The sequence below is a fragment of the Coregonus lavaretus genome (genome assembly GCF_964263955.1).
Source record: "Coregonus lavaretus genome assembly, chromosome: 30".
NCBI classification, from domain to species: Eukaryota; Metazoa; Chordata; class Actinopteri; order Salmoniformes; family Salmonidae; genus Coregonus; species Coregonus lavaretus.
Genome location: NC_140017.1, coordinates 24,311,882 through 24,331,506, shown reverse-complemented (window position 1 = coordinate 24,331,506; position 19,625 = coordinate 24,311,882). Strand labels below are relative to the sequence as shown.

Sequence of the window (19,625 nt, the reverse complement as noted above, 5' to 3'; positions counted from 1 at the left end):
AGTGTACTTCTCAGCACACTGGGTGAGTGGTGGGGGGCCAGGAGGGCCACTATGTGGGAGTGTACTTCTCAGCACACTGGGTGAGTGGTGGGGGGCCAGGAGGGGCACACACACACAGGCAGCGGAGCAGGGAGGGGGAGCCTAATTTTCCTTTTCAGGCACCCAGCTGTCCTCTGATATGAGCTTTAGCCCTGTTAAAACAGAGAGGCATCGGTGAAAGCCAGGGCAGGGCGGCAGGGCACAGCGGGAGGAAACACAGCAGCCGGTAGCCAGGGGATGGACAGAGTAGTTAGGGGACTTCCATTGTCTGGGACTACAGTAGCTAGTTATTCCACTCCTTGCTGTCATCACCTACTAGTGCCCTTTAAAGTGGGCAGTGGGTGTCAGACCCATTGTCTCTATCAGTGCTGGGCTTGCCCATCCGTGTGATGGTCGTGAATTGGTGATGCATGAAAGGCTTGTGTCACTGATGAGCTCAGCTGATGACACAGACACACACACGCAGGCCGCAGACGCCCCTCCAGCTGCCAGTGCTGCCTTCAGCTCCAGAGACAAGCCAGCACCAAGCCATGACACACTCAGACTAGTCCACTTTCCAAACCAATACAAATTGGTACATTTTATTTGTCACCTCTTCATCAACAACAGGTGTAGACTAACCGTGAAATGCTTAGTTACTGGTCCTTTTCCAACGATGCAGAGTTAAATATAAAAAAATCAACAAAGAATAGAAATAGTGACACGAGGAACACAGTGAATAATAATAACATGACTATATACAGGGAGTACCAGTACTGAGTCCATGTGCAGGGGTACGAGGTCATTGAGGTACATGAAGAACTATCGTATAGGTTTGTGTATTATTTTAAGGCTACATTCCCCTGTCTTACCAGGTAAATCCACCCCACCATTAAGAGACAGTTACAAGCGTGAAATGGAGATTACTTTTTACGAACGACCTGAAATGACCCTCGGCAGGATAGAGTGACACATTTCCTCACTGACTTTACTCTCGTCACTAGCTGTGTGTGCGCCGTGTTTGTGTCACTGAGGCTGAGAAAGAAAAGGAGGAAATTGAGAATGGAAAGAGAGAATATAAGGGGGAGAGACTGATGAGGAGTGAGACTGGTCTGGTTTGTTTTCTTCAGCCACAGCTCTGCCGCCGCTGGCACTCTGATACCATCTTAATGCCAGCCGCTCTGCTCCTCCACACACACACACACAGCCAGCCTGGCGCTGCTGCTGGGCTACTCTACTGCCCCTAATCCTATAAGGGAGAGACAGGGAGGGTATGCAACACACACACACACACACACACACACACACACAACAACACACACACTAGACCAGAGACTATGAAGTCATTCTCCCTGCTTGACTTGAGAGGGCTCTCAAAACACACACTCACTCACAACAACAAATGCATCCAAGCCAAGACCATCCTGAGTTCCATCCTGAGTACCTAGATTTTTCTCACATTTGAATGGGCCAGGAAACAAAAGGAAATGTTAGTCCTGGTTTCTGGCGAAACATTAGGGTGATGTACTGCAGAGATGTAGGGAGAGAGAGTCAGAAAACACCATGTTGACCTCAACAACACATCAGTCATCATTATCTACTGTTCTATAGAGACTGATCAATTTAGGTGATTCTGGAAACTAATGCCATAACTTGTTGTGTGTGTCTGTGTGTGTTGTTCCTGTAGTGCCCTCCATGCCGCAGTCTGACCCGGGTGCTAGTGGAATCATATCGCACTGTGAAGGAATCGGGTCAAAAGTTTGAGATGGTGTTCGTCAGCGCTGACAGGTATTCCCTTCACACACACCTTCTCTCTCTCCCACACGATCTCTCTTTCTCCCACGCGATATAAAATCAATTTATAACATTTCTGACATGCGTTTTTCTGGATTTTTCTGTTGTTATTCTCTCTCACTGTTCAAATAAACCTACCATTAAAATTGGTACACACACATATACATACATATATATATATATATATATAGTGCCCTCCACAATTATTGGCACCCCTGTTTAAGATGTGGTCGAGGACTTCCAAAAATTCTCTCTTTTTTTTAAACAACATAGAACCCAAATGCAAAAAAATAGAAAAATCCAACCTTTTATTTAAGTATATTACTTTGGTGTAAAAAAAAAAAATCACACATTTAGAAGAAAAAAATACTTGAAATCATGTGTCCCACAATTATTGGCACCCCTGATGTTAATACTTTGTACAACCCCCTTTTGCCAACAAGACAGCACTTAATCTCCTCCTATAACATTTCACAAGATTGGAGAACACAGAGAGAGGGATCTTTGACCATTCTTCTTTGCACAATCTTTCTAGATCATCCAGTGTCCTGGGTCCTCTCTTATGCACTCTCCTCTTTAGCTCGCCCCACAGGTTTTCGATTGGGTTGAGGTCTGGGGACTGAGATGGCCATGGGAGGACCTTGAGTTTGTGACTGCTGAACCATTTTTGTGTAGATTTTGCCACGTTTTGGATCATTATCCTGCTGAAAGACCCAATGACGACCCATCTTCAGCTTTCTGGCAGAGGCCATCAGGTTTTTATTTAAAATGTCCTGGTAGTTCAAAGCGTTCATAATGCCATGCACCCTAACAAGGTTCCCAGGGCCTTTGGAAGAGAAACAGGCCCACAGCATCACAGATCCTCCACCATACTTCACGGTGGGCATGAGGTGCTTTTCGGCATACTCATCTTTTGTTTTACGCCAGACCCACTTAGTGTTTGTTGCCAAAAAGCTCAATCTTAGTCTCATCTGACCAAAGCACACGATCCCAGTTGAAGTCCCAGTGCCGCTTAGCAAACTCCAGACGTTTAACGTTTGTGAGTGTTAGTGAGAAAAGGCTTTTTCCTTGCATGCCTCCCAAACAGCTTGTTGGCATGTAGAGAGCGTCTGATGGTTGTTTTGGAGACTTTGTGACCCCAAGATGCCACTCTTTGATGCAATTCTGTGACAGTGAGCTTAGGACTTTTTTTTACTTCTCTTACCATCCTCCTCACTGTGCGTTGTGGCAAGATAAACTTGGGACCTCTTCCAGCCTTGTTTGTCACTGTTCCAGTTGTTTTAAACTTCTTAATGATTCCTCTGACTGTAGATACGGGCAAGTTAAGGCGATTGGCTATTTTCTTGTAGCCATTGCCTGACTTATGAAGGTCGACACAAATCTGCCTTACTTGAATGGTGTGTTCTCTTGTCTTTGCCATGTTGACAAATGGGTAAGAGAATTATGCCTCTGTGTCACGTCATATTTATACCCCAGTGAATCAGGAAGTCATGAATTACTAATTAAAAGTTCCTAGATACCCTGACCAACTTTAGCAACTACAGAAAAATATATTTAAAAAAAAATCAATTAAAATTTTCAGCGGAATTGTAAGGGGTGCCAATAATTGTAGGACACATGATTTCAAGTAATTTTTTTTCTAAATGTGTGATTTTTTTTTTTACCACCAAAGTAATGTACTTAAATAAAAGGTTGGATTTTTCTCTTTTTTTGCATTTGGGTTCTATGTTGTTTAAAAAAAAAGGAGAATTTTTGGAAGTCCTCGACCACATCTTAAACAGGGGTGCCAATAATAGTGGAGGGCACTGTATATATATATATATATATATATATATATATATATATATATATATATATATATATATATATACATACATACATACATACATACATACATACATACATACATACATACATACATACATACATACATACATACATACATACATATATGTGTATATATATGTATATATGTGTATGTATGTATATATACACATAAATATATGTATATATGTGTATGTATATATGTATATATATTTATGTGTATGTGTGTGTGTAATATATATATATATATATATATATACACATACACACAGTCTCATGTTCCTCTGAGCTGCTAATTGAATCGACTGAATAAACTGAGTTCACAGTGGCACTGAGGGTTGTTTTGTGTTTGCCAACCAACGCAGGTCGGAGGAGTCCTTTCAGCAGTACTTCAGTGAGATGCCTTGGTTGGCAGTTCCATACTCAGACGAGGCCCGACGATCACGACTCAACAGACTCTTTGGAATACAAGGTACAACACTGTCTCTGATGTCTCTTCCTGTACTCATATACTGTAGTCCTCCTGGACATGATGCTGAGTGAGTATCAAACATTAGCTGTCTGGCTTAATAATGTGTTGATGTGGAGAAGCGGCCTAATGGCAGCCAGCTCTACTCTGTGTGCTGGGTCTGGGTCTGGGTAGGGAACAGTGAACAGATAGCCCTGAAGCTGAAGCTGAAGGAATGTGGGCTGGTAATCAAGTTTACTGTTCTGCTCGCTGAGTAAGGGTCATTTCTCTCTCTCTGCCTTTATTTTCCCTCTTCCCAAGCCTCTTTCTATAACCCCCCCTCTTCTTCTCGCTAACACCCCACCATCTCTCTCTCTGTGTTTCTCTCTCTTTCTGTAGAGGGGAGTAGTGTAGTTGTAGTCAAAGTGCTTGCTCATTGCCTCTTCTGGCTGGAATGTTCAGAATGCTTGCAGGACTGGTCGATACTGCCCCGCTTCCCCATTCAAACCCCTGCTATTCACACTGGCCCACACCCCTCACCACACACACACCCTTCCTCCCAGCCAAACTCACACTGTGCCCTCTGTGTCTGTTTCTGATAAGGCTGTTAATAAGGCAGTGAGATTCTAATCTTAAAGACTGTGGGAGAGAAAAGGGTTGGGCGTTAAGAAAGATCTCCTGAACAGGGGACGCAGCGGGAGTCTGAGCAGAGAGATGGATGGAGAGAGGGAGGGAACTGGAGAGTTCAGAGAGACAGAGAGCAGAGGCCGGTCAGAGCCTCCGAGGGACTAAAAGCTCCTCCATACCATACAGATAAACAGTGGGAGAGATACAGCCATATGTGGTGAGAGCAACTGGCAAACATGGAAGGACAGGAGGGGAGGTGGCAGTGACAACATCTACAATTCATGATTGTTCTCTCTACCCGTTTCCATCTTTCTCGCTCTTTCTTTCTTCCTCTCCCACCCCGCCTCCCCCTCTCGCTCTCGCTCTCTCTCTCTCCTCTGTCTCCTTCCCCCCTCTTTTCCTCCCTCCCAGGTATTCCCACCCTTATTCTGCTGGACGCGGAAGGTCACATGATCACGCGACAGGGCCGTGTGGAGGTGCTGAATGACCCAGAGTGTCGGCTCTTCCCCTGGCACCCCCGACCCGTACTGGAGCTCAGCGAGTCCAACGCCGTGCAGCTCCACGAGGGGCCCTGCCTCGTGCTCTTTGTGGGTGAGTAGATAAGTGGATGAACATTTCAATGTCAGTCCCTACCATGCACCTCCACGAGAGGCCCTACCTCGTGCTCTTTGTGGGTGAATGGAGGAGCATTCAGTGCTGGTTTCTAAATAATAACAATCCTTCAGACTATGTATAGTAATACATTCTAAAGAGCATTGTGCAAGAAGTAAAAGTGAACAGATCAGTTGTAGGGCCACATGCTATTTTAAAGTTTGAGGACGTGCAAGAGTAGGGTAGAGTAAAGAAGCAGAAGAAAAGTGTTATTCTGTCTGTCTTTTAGGCTGTTAGCAGTGAGAGAGATGGCAGAGATTGATGCCATGCTCTGCTAAGTGGCTCAGGCCAAAGTGGACAGGGCAGCCATTAAGCCAGGCGAGACAATAAGACGGCAATGTGAGAATGGAGTGACCGGGTGCAAACTGATGACCTCATGATTTCAGGCCCTGAGATCAGATCCGAAGGGGTTAGCCACAGACCATCTGCTCTCCTCCTTTTGTCTCCTCACTCGTCTGCTTATCTATCCATTCACTCACCCACTCTCTCCTCTCCTCTCCTCTCCTCTCCTCTCCTCTCCTCTCCTCTCCTCCTCTCCTCTCCTCTCCTCCCGTCCTCACTTGTCTTTTCACTCATCTGCTGATTTATCTGCACATTCTTTCGCTCCTTTCTCTCGTGGCTGCTTTTCTTTGTCTTCATCTCTTCTTCCTGTCCTCTCTCTAGTCTTCATGCCTTCACGCCAAGTTTGCTCTCCTCTGTCTGTCTCACAAACACATTCTCTCTCTCAACCAATCCTCTTTCTACTCTTTTCATACTTTTTACACCTGTGTTTCTCTCTCGTTCAGATGCGGAGGAGGAGGGAGAGCTGGAGCCGGCGAAGGAGCTGATCCAACCAATCGCAGAGAAGATCATGGCTAAGTACAAAGCCAAGGAGGAGGAGACACCACTGCTCTTCTTCGTGGCTGGAGAGGTGAGATAGGGGACACACACACACACACACACACACACACACACCTCTAGCTGACCTAGATGAGAATATTCACACCTGATGAAATCTGTCTTAGCTTTTGGCGTTTTAGTTGTTTTGCATTCCTGTCTTGTGTACGTCTCCTCTACTGTGGGCATCTGTCTCTGTGTGTTTGGTTGCTGCTATGCTGGTGTATGATGTACCATCTGGTTTAGTTATCACATATCATAATCCTCTGGTAGAGAACATGCCTCTACTCACCAACCGACACAGAAATAAGCTACAGGATAATGTCAAAGGGTCGTTTCTGAGGGATGAAACCCCCTTTCACTTTCGTGTGAGGCACACCACACGGCCCATGGCCCAGAATTCAGCTGGCCGTCTGTCTGATGATAGCTGTTCTCCCTCTCCGCAGAACAGCTGTGCACCTCTCCCTCCGGAATCCCTCAATCTCCCCTCCATATACTCCTCGATCCTCTATCTCCCCTCAATCCGTCCGCCCGCTCAGTGCAGGAGGGAACATGGAGTTTTCTTAACTCTTGTTATTCCTTCTCATCCTTTCTAGAGCTTGTTGAGTTAGCAGCAGGGACAGCCGTAATTACCAGATGAGCTATCTCCCCCTCACTCCTCTCCCCTGCTCACAGGGCTCAGAGCTCGGGGAGGTCAGGACGGTGTCCCATGTCAAATGGATCAGGTTTAGGTTTCAGCCATGGGGAGCTGCACAGGTGCTCCCTCGCTGTCCTGTCTTACCCTCTGCCTGGCTGCCTGAAGCCACTCTGCTCTCATGTCGGCCTTTATATGCCACGGCCACAGACAGACCAAAGGACGCACACATTCACATGTCACAGACAGGCGCTGGGGCTAAGAAAACATACTAACACCCTCTCTCTTTACCGTTCACTTGTTTGGGGATTTGTTGCATATTGATTGGTATTTATGTTCATCTGGACAAGACCCATTCTAATGAATGTTACATCACTGAATGAAAGTGAACCTGTTTCTCAGCTGAAAGGTCTGTGTTGCTTTCTAGGTTCATTTTCAGTCCGTGTTCCCTCCCTCTGGCACCCCTGGTAGTCTATAGAAGGCAGGTACAGTTTTCTTCCCATCGTCTGGGTTACATGTAGCTGGATCTAAATTCACCAGCACTGGCATCCTATTCCCTATAAATGGCACCCTATTCCCTATATAGTGCACTACTTTTTACCAGAGCCCTATGGGGAATAGGGTACAATTTTGGACATAGCCTGTGTATACCCTGCCATGGACCCATTGGGCTCTCTGTTATGCCAGGCAGAGGCTGAGGTTACAGGATGGACCCCCATGCAGCCTGCGGGGCCCTGGCCTGGGTGAGGCCTGCCTGCATGTGGTCAGACCAGGCCCTGTCTGCCAGCTGCTGTGCTGGGGATGGTTACTGTATCAGTGAGACAGTACTATGCTGCCAGCCCCACATGGAGAGCCTGGCCTGCAGAAAATTAGAGGGGATCTCATTACCCCACCCTGTAAGTCACACAGAGGCTGAGAGAAACTGACTGGCAACCTATGGTAGGACCATTGGAAGATGCCCTATTCACACAGAAAATTCATGGGGATTGATATTTGTGATTGCAATAAAGATGTCTACTGTAATTTATGCTTTTTCTATCAAGTATATTATGTTTTTTTTCCATTGACAGTATTTTCTATATTATTGACTCTGAGATATTTGGGGTATAGTTGTCTTCTTTGCCTTGACCCTTCCCAGGTTTAGCCAGGAATAGGAGATCCTGTCAATAGTTTAGTCTTCCGCCCGTATCACCTGCTAACCTCCCTGACCCCAGGGTTCAAAGGTCGTGTAGACACCGAGGCCTGTGTCACACTGTGTGTGTTGTGAGCCAGACAGGTTGGCCTCTCCACTAGCTATTTACGTCCAAGCAGTGTGGTGTTTTTAGAAACACTCTTCTCCTGTGTCTCTTACTGTCAATACAGTTCAACAGTTAGAAGAAATGAAACAATCAATCATCAAGAAGCCAATACACTCACAGGCAAATCCCTGTCATTTAAAGCAACAATATACCTACTGATTGAAAAATATGTTACATATAACACTTTTCACTAGGTCTAACATGGCTTTAGAAGGGCGTTATCTTACAATGTACAGTATGTAAAGATACAAGGTCTAGCTGGCCTATATCCTATCCTTTGATACAGTGATTCTCAGTAACTATGTGTTCCAGCCTGAATCTACCAGTGATACAGACTGATAGGCCATTGTTCAGCCAATCATATCGCTGTGCCGATTGTATCCTGAATTTCACAACGCCTGGAGGCTCTCAAGCTGACCAATCAGTAGGCTGCTTCCCAGGCCGTCTGGCCAATGGGAGCTTCTTATCTTTGTAGGTCCTTATCTGATGGCTGTCGTCTACTCTGTGGAATGCCACAGTGCTACAATGGTCAGAATAAACCTGACATTGTGCAGAAGTAGGTTCCATACGGTAAACACACACAGGAGCCTTATCACAGCAGTCAGTCAGTGACTGCAGGCCATACGTAGCATAGCATAGAGACCCTTTGTCTTTGTGTTCAGAGCAGGGCTGGAGAGAGAGGGTAAGGGGCCGGTCTCTCTATCACTCTCACTCACGCAGCTGGACTGGTTGCTTCTCATGAAGAACAGTTTACACATGGTTAGCAGCCACACAAAGGAAGATGCAAGACTTCCCACAGAGAAGAAGACAGCCAGGGAGATTACATCTCTTCATATCTATGAGGCTGGGAGGCCATGCTGACAGCATGACTCCTCTGTGATTTCTCTTTCTGTGGTTCCTTTCTAAGGCAATGCCCGAGTATGTATTTTCAATCGGAGCTTGCATGAGAAGCCTTTAGGGAGGATTTGAGGAGACACAGATTTTCTAAAGCTTGGGAATAAAAATATATAAATATTTTACCTTTATTTAACTAGGCAAGTCAGTTAAGAACAATTTCTTATTTACAATGACAGCCTACACCGGCCAAACCCGGACGACGCTGGGCCAATTGTGCGCCGCCCTATGGGACTCCCAATCACAGCCGGTTGTGATACAGCCTGGAATCGAACCAGGGGGTCTGTAGTGACGCCTCAAGCACTGAGATGCAGTGCCTTAGACCACTGCGCCACTCGCTTGTGGCTACATGAATCATCCATTAAACATCCTCATAAGTGTAGCAATTACTTTCATTGTATATTTTTATGAAGTAGAGTAGGTTTCAGACTCAATGATCTGTTCTCAGATCAGATGGTAGAGATTCAGAGGAAGTGAGCTCTCCAGATATTACATGCCACAGGATAACTCAACTGTTCTGCTAGCAGTTTTGCAACAAGTCACAAACTTTGTTGGCATACATACTTGTCCTTTTTAGGTAGCAAAGTGGCCAAGCTGCTCTTTGAGAGGTCTGAGAGCTGATTGTGCAGCTTAATCCATTTAGGTTGAATCGTTTTACTGCCATTTTTCCAGATAACGGGAGCGTTAGTCCAAAAAAAAGGAAAACATTTGTGAAAAGCTGTGATTTAATGACAGTACCAAACCTTTGCGACAGCGCCTGCCTGTGGTCGTTTCCTGTAACTTCTGTATTTTTAAATAATATTTTCCATATGAAATCTTCAATCTCTTCCAAGTCTCTCTCACCCAGAGGGCTTAGTTGAGAGGAAGTCAGCTCATCCTGTCATGAGGAAGGGAGAGACCATCTCAGAAGATGTCAGATACTAGTCTGGCATGACAGAGCTGAAATGTCACTTCACATAAATCAACACTTGAAATCCTCTTTAACGTTTAGAAGAAAAGTATTGACTGACTGGAACTAATGCAGCTTTGGTGAAGTGGAGAAAAGCTTCCTCTAAGATCACTAACTGAAATGACATGCTATTGCAAGTATTGCCAAAAAGTGCCTGTTATTTTCTCTCTGATGAATTAATAGTGAGTGTACTGGGGTCTGCAGCCTGTCTGCTGAGGTGTTATAGTGAGTTATTCCTGCTGTCTTATGATTCTAGGACTTGAGGGGTGAGAGGTGAGATCAAGCCTGGGGCTGAACAAGGCTTGGATCTGTGTTTGAGGGCTTGTAAAAAGACATTTGGGAAGTGACATAAGTCTGTCCTCAAAGCTCCACCACACGCCCTTTTTCCTATTTCTCACCAGACATGAGGGAATACACCACTCTCTCGCTCTCCTTCTCACCCCCCCTCCCTCGCGTAAAATATCCAAACACGCTGTGATGCGTCTCTGAAGCTTCCCAGCCTTATAGTCCATGAGTGAGGCTTTGAAGGGAGGGATGTTGTTGGACCCCCTACAGCTCCCCCCACCCCCCCACAGTGCTCTCTCCCACAGTGGGGTGCATGACAGAGCCCTAGCTAGCTGGGCACACTGCCTGCAGGAGGAGAGGGAAGAAAGAGATCCCCAGTCTTCAAAACCAAGCAGACATTAATGAGACAATCACCTTCAGTTGTGAATCTATTGAGTAATATTAAATGCCATAGTTAATCTTGTGTGCTGTCCCAGTTTTATTACCAAAATCAAGTCATAACCGATTGAAAGCAATTACGTTTTTATATTCGGTCATAAGGATGTTAGCAGTTATCTAGCAATTCCTTTTGCATGACACACAGGATAAACTGTTGTTGATAATATGTAGGCTAGGCCACGCCACTTCACATGTAATCATGTCATCACTTCACTTTGTCATACAACTTCTTCCCCAGGCACAATTGCTACCGCATATAGACAGGTTGGTAGACAAGATTATGTCATATATGATCATGACTGACCTGTCTGTGTGTTCCCAGGATGACATGAGTGACTCCCTGCGTGACTACACCAACCTCCCAGAGGCAGCGCCCCTGCTCACCATCCTGGACATGTCTGCCCGGGCCAAGTACGTTAAGGACGTGGAGGAGATCACACCGGCCGTGGTGGAGACCTTTGTCCAAGACTTTCTGGCTGAAAAGCTCAAACCAGAGCCCATCTAGAGAGCACGCCTAGATTATGTCCGGAATGGCACCCTATTCCCTATATAGTGCACTACTTTTGACCAGGGCCCATATTCCTGGTCAAAAGCAGTGCACTATATAGGGAATAGGGTGCCATTTGGGACACACCCCTAGAAACCTATGGGACTGAAACCCACACCTCCATCAAACCCTGACCTCCCGGCTACCACCACCAGCCTCCTCTCCCGTCTCCCCCCTTTCTGTCAGACTGTCAGAGAAAGGTCTCACTTTTTACTGACAGTAACTTTTTTTTAGACATGTCTTTCTCTCATGGAGTCTTCTCCTTCTCCTGTGGTGCCTTGCATTGACTAAAGCCCCTACAGTAATATATGGAGATTCTGTTGCTTTTTGGCTTCCAATAGCTTCTTTTTTTATCAGTTTCATTATTAGCATTTCTTAATACTAGAAGAAACCACACAATGTTGACCCAATGGACTTGAATTTTCACAATGTCTCTTTATTACCTTTGCCGAACCCTCATTGTTTTTGTTTTCCAAAATGTGCTGAGAAAGAATAAAATGATTGCAACAAATTTAAGTTCTGTAGTTGTAATTTACAAGTATGCAGTGCATAAAATGTCCTGAACTTCAGTTTGCTGTAACTGTCTGGTGTTATTGTTCTTCTGTTTAAGGTGCTGCATAATAATATGACCGCTGTGCACACAGTATAGACCTAACAATGTTATGATTTCCCTGTTTTAAAGGTCATTTTGTCTGTATTTGCTTGTTTTGTATTGCATCTGGCTTTGATGTGTGTTAAGTGAATGGTATTTGAAATCCCATGTATTGTACTCTATCATGATACGAGCGATAGTAATCTTTTCCCAATTGTTATGTTTCCATCTCAACCACCATGACATTTAGAGGGGATGTTCTGTGAAGATCCCCTCTATTGAAAAGGCCAGATATTTTTGAAGGCACAAAAATGGCATTTAAAATCCACCTTAGTTGCTAAGTGTTGAAGTATTAATTCACATTTTCTGTTACTCCCTGGTTGTCTAGTTGTGACTTCACAGCCATTAAAATTCACTGTTAAGCACAACTGTCTATGTTGTCAACTTCCTCTATCCATGAGGCCAGTTCTCATTCATTTGGACAAACAGTTTTATTCCATTGAAAGCAAATTTATTTTACAGTATTAGCTTCATATCACCTACATTTATAATGCATCATGACTCCAGAAATAATGTAGTTTCCATTTATATATTTCTAATTTAAAAAACAAAACCAAGTGTACAATACGTTGGCTTTTTGATGTCATGCTTAGTACACAACCCATGTGTTTACAGTATAAGACAACCAAGTATTTCACACCTTTCACATGAAGTTGTGGTTTTTTACCCTACAACTTCATAACATGCAGTAAATTATGTTCTCAGCAAGGTCTCAAATTGCTTCAGGCGCCACCCTGTGGTTACTATGATAATTTATTTCATAGGCCAGTCAGTGAAAATGTTAGATGGACAGGTTATTTCCTTTGCTAAACAGACATACACTGAGCACATGTCCACTGATGTCCTGTATAGAGATTAAGCAGTCATCTTGCATGGCAGCGGTTTAGCCATAACTGGCAGGAAATATAGTAGCCAACTGCGTGTGGAGAGTAAGTGAAGCTTCCAAAGCCACACTGGCAGGAATTTTGGAAGATGATATAGAGTAAATATGCACACCGGAAAGAACATACATTTCACATCGTGGAAATTCTGTCAATCATTTTCAGCCAAACACTGATTTTATATCACTTCACTTTATTATGAGCTGAGTTGAATATGGAAATTAAATCCATCCATATGATTCAGTCTGACATGAGGTACAGTAAAGAGGTGTTGTGCAGTCTAGAATGTATGCATGGAAAAAGTGACAAACACCAGGAATAACATGTCCGTTACACTCAAAATGGCTTGCAGCAAAATCATGGAAATTGCACTTTAGATTTAGCTTTCCTCCCAGACGTCTCCATTAGGTTTAACAGTTGCCTTCTGCCTTCAAACAGGAGGATGCTGGCTGCCATGGCTGAGTTGAGACTGTCCACGCCAGGGACCACAGGGATAAACAGTCTTTGACCGGCAGTTCTCTCAGCCAATTGGACGGCTTCCAGACTCAGTCCATGAGTCTCTCCACCAATCACAAGGCCTGTGTTCCCCTGAGCCCAGCCTTCATGGTACAATTTGGTCTCCACTCTTGGAAACGACAGTTCGGAATCTGATTGATATTCCTCATAGTGCATGTCTTTACGATTAGGACTGCTACTCACCCATCCATAGTCCCCCGGCTTTGAAGGTTTATTGGACTGGTTTGCTTCCACGTCCTCAGGTACTTCTCTCTCAGAGCCGCTGCAGTTATCTGCCACGTGGACAGTCACAGACTTTGGCAGCTGGTTTTGAATGTCGTCCCAGTCCAAGCTGGGGAAGATGGGAAGGCGGAAATGGGCACCCATCGCTGCTCGCAGCACCTTAGGTTCCCAAGCGTCCACACAGCCTGTGAAAAGAGACATATACAAGATACTTAGTGAAATAACCATCCAGAGTAGTGCACAGGTTCACACACTGTAATTCCTCACTATCAGCGCCTATGGGTACACTCAAAATGGCCACCAGTCCACCCAATATGGCATCATTGACTTGAATAGGGTGTAACATACCCATCCCCTGCTTATCTGTAACATCATAGACTTGAATAGGGTGTAACATACCCATCCCCTGTGGTCCTCTGTAGCTCAGCTGGTAGAGCATGGCGCTTGTAACGCCAAGGTAGTGGGTTCGATCCCCGGGACCACCCATACACAAAAATGTATGCACGCATGACTAAGTCGCTTTGGATAAAAGCGTCTGCTAAATGGCATATTATTATCATCATGACATACCCTTGGTGAGCAGGACATTGTTGCAGCCTGCAGCGACAGCACAGCGCAGGATGGTGCCCAGGTTCCCAGGGTCCCGCACGTTGTCACAGATCAGGGACAGTGGCACAGACTGACCACGCTGGTCCTGAGGGAATGTCAGCCGGGATGGGTCTGGCCGAGAAAATATGGCTACAAGGGGAAAGCATTGTCAATATACAATACTTATTCTCAACAATATACAGTAGTATGTAGAACAACTTCAAAATCATTCTGAAAATGAAATCATGCAGCCTATCATACCTATCACTCCCTGTGGCGCTACAAGGTCAGACCAGATCTTGATGTCCTCAAACTTGACTTTGACCAGAGTGGCCCTCTTCAGTTTGTCCAAGGGGAGCTCACACAGTCTGTCCACAGAACTGAAGAACACCATCTGGGGGTTGGCACCAGCAGCCAGGGCATCGCAGATCAGACGTCTCCCCTCCAACAGGATCTTACCCTGGTGCTCCCGAAACGTCCTGGAGCGAGCCACACTCACCACCCTCCTGGTAGATGGCGAGAGGATAGAAGTGGTCAAGGGCAAGAAACATAGCAGGCTATCTGGGCTGAACATCAACTATCATACAAAGCCTACATGCAAACATACATCACAGCCCCGTAGTTACTAGACCTCTACTAGCCACTATAATGAAAGAGGATATATTCACTCAACTATCTACCTAACATAGGGTCGATAGCCAACATGCACTGAGACCTACGCCAATCTTTTGTCACCAGGGAAGGCCCTTTCGAATTTGAGGCCACCTAGTTGGTCCTTCAGATTGGTTGTATGTTCCGACGTTGAGGGTGCATTGCCATTTCTGGCACTCCATGACATGCTGAAAACACTATCAGTGGTCTCATTTTTTAAATTGGCGTTGACAGTGGACCCAACTGTCTGAGACTGCTTGTTGCCGATTTGATCTGACCTCTGTTTCGATGTCGTCTCACTATCAGGATACAACACCTTCACAGGTCTCCTTTTCAATGCTCGCACGTATCTCTTTGAATCTACGATACAGTCGTTGCCTTTTTTCAGAATATTACTTCGCTCTGCTGTAAGAAGATGCCACAACATGCGTCTCATGAACGCCGCCATCTTCGCGACAAGAGCAAGAAGAGGGCGTGGGAACATTCGACAGTGGCATGACGATTGGTTGGTTTATACCATAAAAAAAGGGGGGGGGGGGTAATCCAAGTAAAACGTGTTTTATGTTGGTAATACTGATCTGTAAAACAATATTAGATGCTTAACTTTTAATTTAAATACTCCTCGTTATCTTGAGATAGATTTGTGATCTGCAATTGAGCGGCAAATCATTTGAGCTATAGCGAAAATGTTGTCTTCCATAGAATAGATACCAGAGCAATCGATTGCAAGGATCCTCAATCGACGTAGAGAAACGGAGCGTGATATATAATCGTATAGTACACAGCAAACTCACCTGGGATATCATGGCTTTGAGGCGAGCCTTGCATTTCGTTTTCAAAGTGGGTGACAGAAGCAAAACGGCCACCTTTTACCGAGATGTGCTCGGCATGAAGGTACGTTTTCAGCTCTGTCGTAGAACATCCTCAAACATGTGGCCAATGGATTTCACTTGCACAGAATGTACCACTTTTTCAGTTATTTGTTATGATTGTGTTTCAATGTTGTTCATAGTGCTGTAAACTCACGTGATATTGGGGACTAGATCACTGTTTTGCCAAAATGTCAAAATCATTTATTTAATTTCAGATTTTGCGTCACGAAGAGTTTGAAGAGGGATGCAAGGCCACTTGTAATGGGTAGGCAGGCTGTCAACTTTACTGTTCAACCAACACCTCTTGTGAAAAATAATTGTTAGATTTACTTGTTGTGTAACAATAGTCACTGTCTCTGTTTTGCTCTCTCTCATATGATGCCCTACTTGCTTGTGTGTGTGTTCAGCCCTTATGATGGAAAATGGAGCAAGACAATGGTCGGCTTTGGTCCAGAGGATGATCACTTTGTGGCTGAGCTGACCTACAATTATGGAGTGGGAGAATATCGCCTTGGTAATGACTTCCTGGTAAGTGAATGGTTATTCATGAACACTCAATATTTATATATTTTTTAACCTAATCTTAACTCATTGTATGCCACCATGTCTTTATTTCAGGGTCTGACTCTGCAGTCTAGCCAGGCTGTCAGCAATGCTAAGCGGCTTGGTTGGCCCCTCACTGAGGTTGGAGAGGCTCTCTATCTGGCTGAGGCCCCAGGAGGTTACCACTTCTACCTGGTGGACAAAGAACAGCCTCCCAATGGTGGGTCAACAGTGCTTTGCACAGAAGATCATTGCTGTAGTAGACTGTAAAGTAGAGTAGTAGACTATAGCCTACCATGTTTATTTAAAGTCCAGGAGGAAATTAATTAACCTGGGTACCAGTCTGTTTGTGCCATCATGCCACTCCTTGTCATGCCATGTTTGGCTTGCATTGAGTAGGCAGGAGCACAAACGTATCTGGAACCAGTCTAGATATGAATACTCCTTACATCCAGGTAACTGCCAAAATAAAGGAAACACTAATATAAAGTGTCTTAATAGGGTGTTGGGTCGCCACCAGAACCGCTTCAATGCTCCTTGGCATATATTCTACAAGTGTCTGGAACTCTATTGAAGGGATGCGACACCATTCTTTCATGAGAAATTCCATCATTTGGTGTTTTGTTGATGGTGGTGGAAAACGCTGTCTCAGGCGCCACTCCAGAATCTCTCATAAATGTTCAATTGGATTGAGATCTGGTGACTGAGACACACATACCCTTTAAACCCCCTATGCTGCTTTGAGACCCCTCTTTCAAAGTCAGAGATCTCTCATTCTAGTCATGGTAGCCAAAAGAATGGGCAACTGGGCATTTTTATACATGACCCTAAGCATGATGGGATGTTAATTGCGTAATTAACTCAGAAACCACACCTGTGTGGAAGCACCTGCTTTCAATATACTTTGTATCCCTCATTTACTCAAGTGTTTCTTTTATTTTGGCAGTTGCCTGTATATTGTGAATGTGTATCTGTTTTTCACTTGGTTAAAGATCCTGTACAGAAGGTGTGTCTGGCAGTGTCTGACCTACAGAAATCAACACACTACTGGTCCTCCCTTCTGGGGATGAAGGTGATGGAGAGAAATGAGGAGAAGAAGACTGTGCTGATGGGATTCACAGACACTCAGGTGTGTGTGTGTGTGAGAGAGAGACTTGGTTCTACACCACAGGAGGTTGGTGGCACCTTAATTGGGGAGGACGGGCTCGTGGTAATGGCTGGAGCGGAATTAGTGGAATGGTATCAAATACATCAAACAAATGGTTTCCATGTGGTTGATGCCATTCCGGCCATTATTATGAGCCATCCTCCCCTCAGCAGCCTCCTGTGTTCTACACTTAGAACACGACTGTGTGTTTGCATGAATTGATAAGATGGTGCTAATGCTAGGTGTGTGTGTTTTTCTGTATATTTGCAGTGTAAACTAGAGCTTCATAACATTGGTGGGACAGTAGATCATGGGACAGCCTTCGGGAGGATAGCATTCTCTTGTCCACGTGAGCAGGTGAAGTAATAGACCCTTTTCCAGTACACGACACACTGATGTCACGCGCAGATGCGCGCAACTCTTGGCGGCAGTAAGAAAGCCATCGCCGTCTGCGCCCATTCAACATAGCCTAGATTTTAAGTTTTTATTACTTCTAAACTAAATAACCTTTTTGGGTTCTCATATGCTTACAATTATGTTTTGATTCTAGCTTGAACAGTCGCTAAGATTATATTTGGTTGTGATCTTTGCAAAATAACTATTTTGGATGCAGCAGTTGTTAGCTAGAATGCTAACAATCATTTACATAGGCTGTAGGAAAAGCTAGCCAAAGAGCCATTTTACTGGTTGAAGTTTATTTTTTAAAAGTATGATACAGTTGATTTGCGATGACACAAACATATTAAACAGGACATTCATACGAGCCTTAAAATCCAATTAGAATCCAAAAGCAGTGTGAAATCACTCATTAGCAACATGTAAATAGAGGCTTTTTTTTTGCTGGTGTTCTATAAGAACTCCCCCTTGTTCTACCACCAACTTGCGCGCATCGCTCTCGTGCGGCAGTGTTTGCAAACACAGAAAGGGGTCTATACAATGCTTTAAATTCTTAGTAGTTTTGCCCTACAGACTCTTTACATACATGAACACAGAAAGCAATATTTAACCATTTTTGTTTAATTATTTTTAGTTGCCAGATCTTGAAGCCCTGATGACAAAAGAAAACCATAAAATCCTTACTCCCTTGGTTAGCCTGGACACCCCTGGGAAGGCTACAGTAGAAGTGGTCATTTTGGCTGATCCAGTGAGTGCATTACCAAATGATTAACATGGGTAAAATTGATTAATAATAAATTCTCCACATAATAACTTTGGTCATCTGTGGTCTAGGATGCCCATGAGATCTGCTTTGTGGGAGATGAGGCATTCAGACAACTCTCCCAGATGGACCCCAGTGGAAATGCATTGCTGGATAAGGTTGGTATTTAGAAATATTATGCAAATAAACCAATACTTTGCATTAGCACAGAGTACATAGTCTTAATCTATTACCCTAATTTATTTTCAGGCCATGGCTGAAGATAAAAGCGATGAGTGGTTTGCCAAGCACAACAAGCAGAAGGCTTCAGCATAAGTGCTTAGAACATAGCTGAGCTGTGATGGGTCTACTGGACATTTCCAACCACTGTACCTGGATGTGTTTGTGAACACTCCAATAGAGATGTAGAGCATGGGCTCTCTAATTGTCTGGACTTTTTGCCCCGTATATGGCATTACCCTTCTAGCTGCACTATGTCAGTAGATTTTACTCAACCAGAAGCATAATTTAGAGATGCTTAGGAGACTGAAAGTGTACCTGTATTTCAGTCATACTGTGGCAGAAGCTTGATGAACATGGACCACTTTTATATGAATCTTGTTCGTGTATGCAATGAAAACAATCGTGCCTGTTCAGCTCAATGAAATAAATAAAACACTGTAATAATTCGGACTTCATGAGAATAGTGAAGTGCAAGTGTATGGTAGAAAAGTAATTTCCATTTGAAATCCTCACACTGCACAAATTGTAGGTCAAGGTTTGTGAAATGTGCAGACACTGCAGGTTGAAAAACCAATGAAACAAGAGGGCATATGCATATCATGTGATGTTGAAGCTGTGTCATGCTCATTGAACTGTATCAAATGGGGAAATGAAAGTGAACTATATCAAAAGGGGATGGCATGAACATTTTCAAGATGGGAGAATTGCCTAACCTTTGCAAACAACTCCTACTATAATTTTCTAGTGATTCCCTTTTGGCAAAAAGAGATGAATGACACTGAATAAGAAGTGACTGGTCCCTTATTGAACTAGCTGTTGAGTGGTTATGCATAATAAAGAGGGAGAAGCATATGAAATAATTGTTGAATAAACTTGTGTGCACTGATTG

The 19,625-nt window shown here is 44.3% G+C and overlaps 3 protein-coding genes across 3 annotated transcripts in view; 2 read left to right on the top strand and 1 right to left on the bottom strand.

Annotated features, from left to right (window-relative positions):
• Window positions 1-12,299, top strand: part of LOC311105588 (nucleoredoxin) — a 79,305-nt gene extending 67,006 nt beyond the window's left edge. The window contains exons 4-8 of the mRNA XM_084147779.1: window positions 1,706-1,806; window positions 4,002-4,108; window positions 5,123-5,302; window positions 6,148-6,272; window positions 11,059-12,299. Of these exons, the coding sequence (XP_084003905.1) occupies window positions 1,706-1,806; window positions 4,002-4,108; window positions 5,123-5,302; window positions 6,148-6,272; window positions 11,059-11,241 (696 nt within the window). The 3' untranslated portion in view covers window positions 11,242-12,299. The remainder of the gene's footprint in view (window positions 1-1,705; window positions 1,807-4,001; window positions 4,109-5,122; window positions 5,303-6,147; window positions 6,273-11,058) is intronic.
• A 77-nt stretch (window positions 12,300-12,376) lies between these two features.
• LOC311105587 (rRNA methyltransferase 3A, mitochondrial-like) lies at window positions 12,377-15,253 on the bottom strand. Its single transcript, XM_084147778.1, has 4 exons — window positions 14,862-15,253; window positions 14,404-14,648; window positions 14,125-14,292; window positions 12,377-13,739 (listed from the first exon to the last, which is right to left on the bottom strand). The coding sequence occupies exons 1-4, from the start codon at window positions 15,239-15,241 to the stop codon at window positions 13,174-13,176; spliced, it is 1,359 nt and encodes a 452-aa protein (XP_084003904.1). The 5' UTR covers window positions 15,242-15,253; the 3' UTR covers window positions 12,377-13,173.
• Window positions 15,254-15,511: 258 nt separating this feature from the next.
• On the top strand, window positions 15,512-19,625 carry LOC311105806 (glyoxalase domain-containing protein 4-like). Its single transcript, XM_084148006.1, has 9 exons — window positions 15,512-15,687; window positions 15,881-15,930; window positions 16,073-16,193; window positions 16,284-16,428; window positions 17,201-17,337; window positions 17,626-17,712; window positions 18,386-18,499; window positions 18,586-18,672; window positions 18,764-19,625. Exons 1-9 carry the CDS (start codon window positions 15,598-15,600, stop codon window positions 18,827-18,829), a joined length of 897 nt encoding a protein of 298 aa, XP_084004132.1. The 5' UTR covers window positions 15,512-15,597; the 3' UTR covers window positions 18,830-19,625.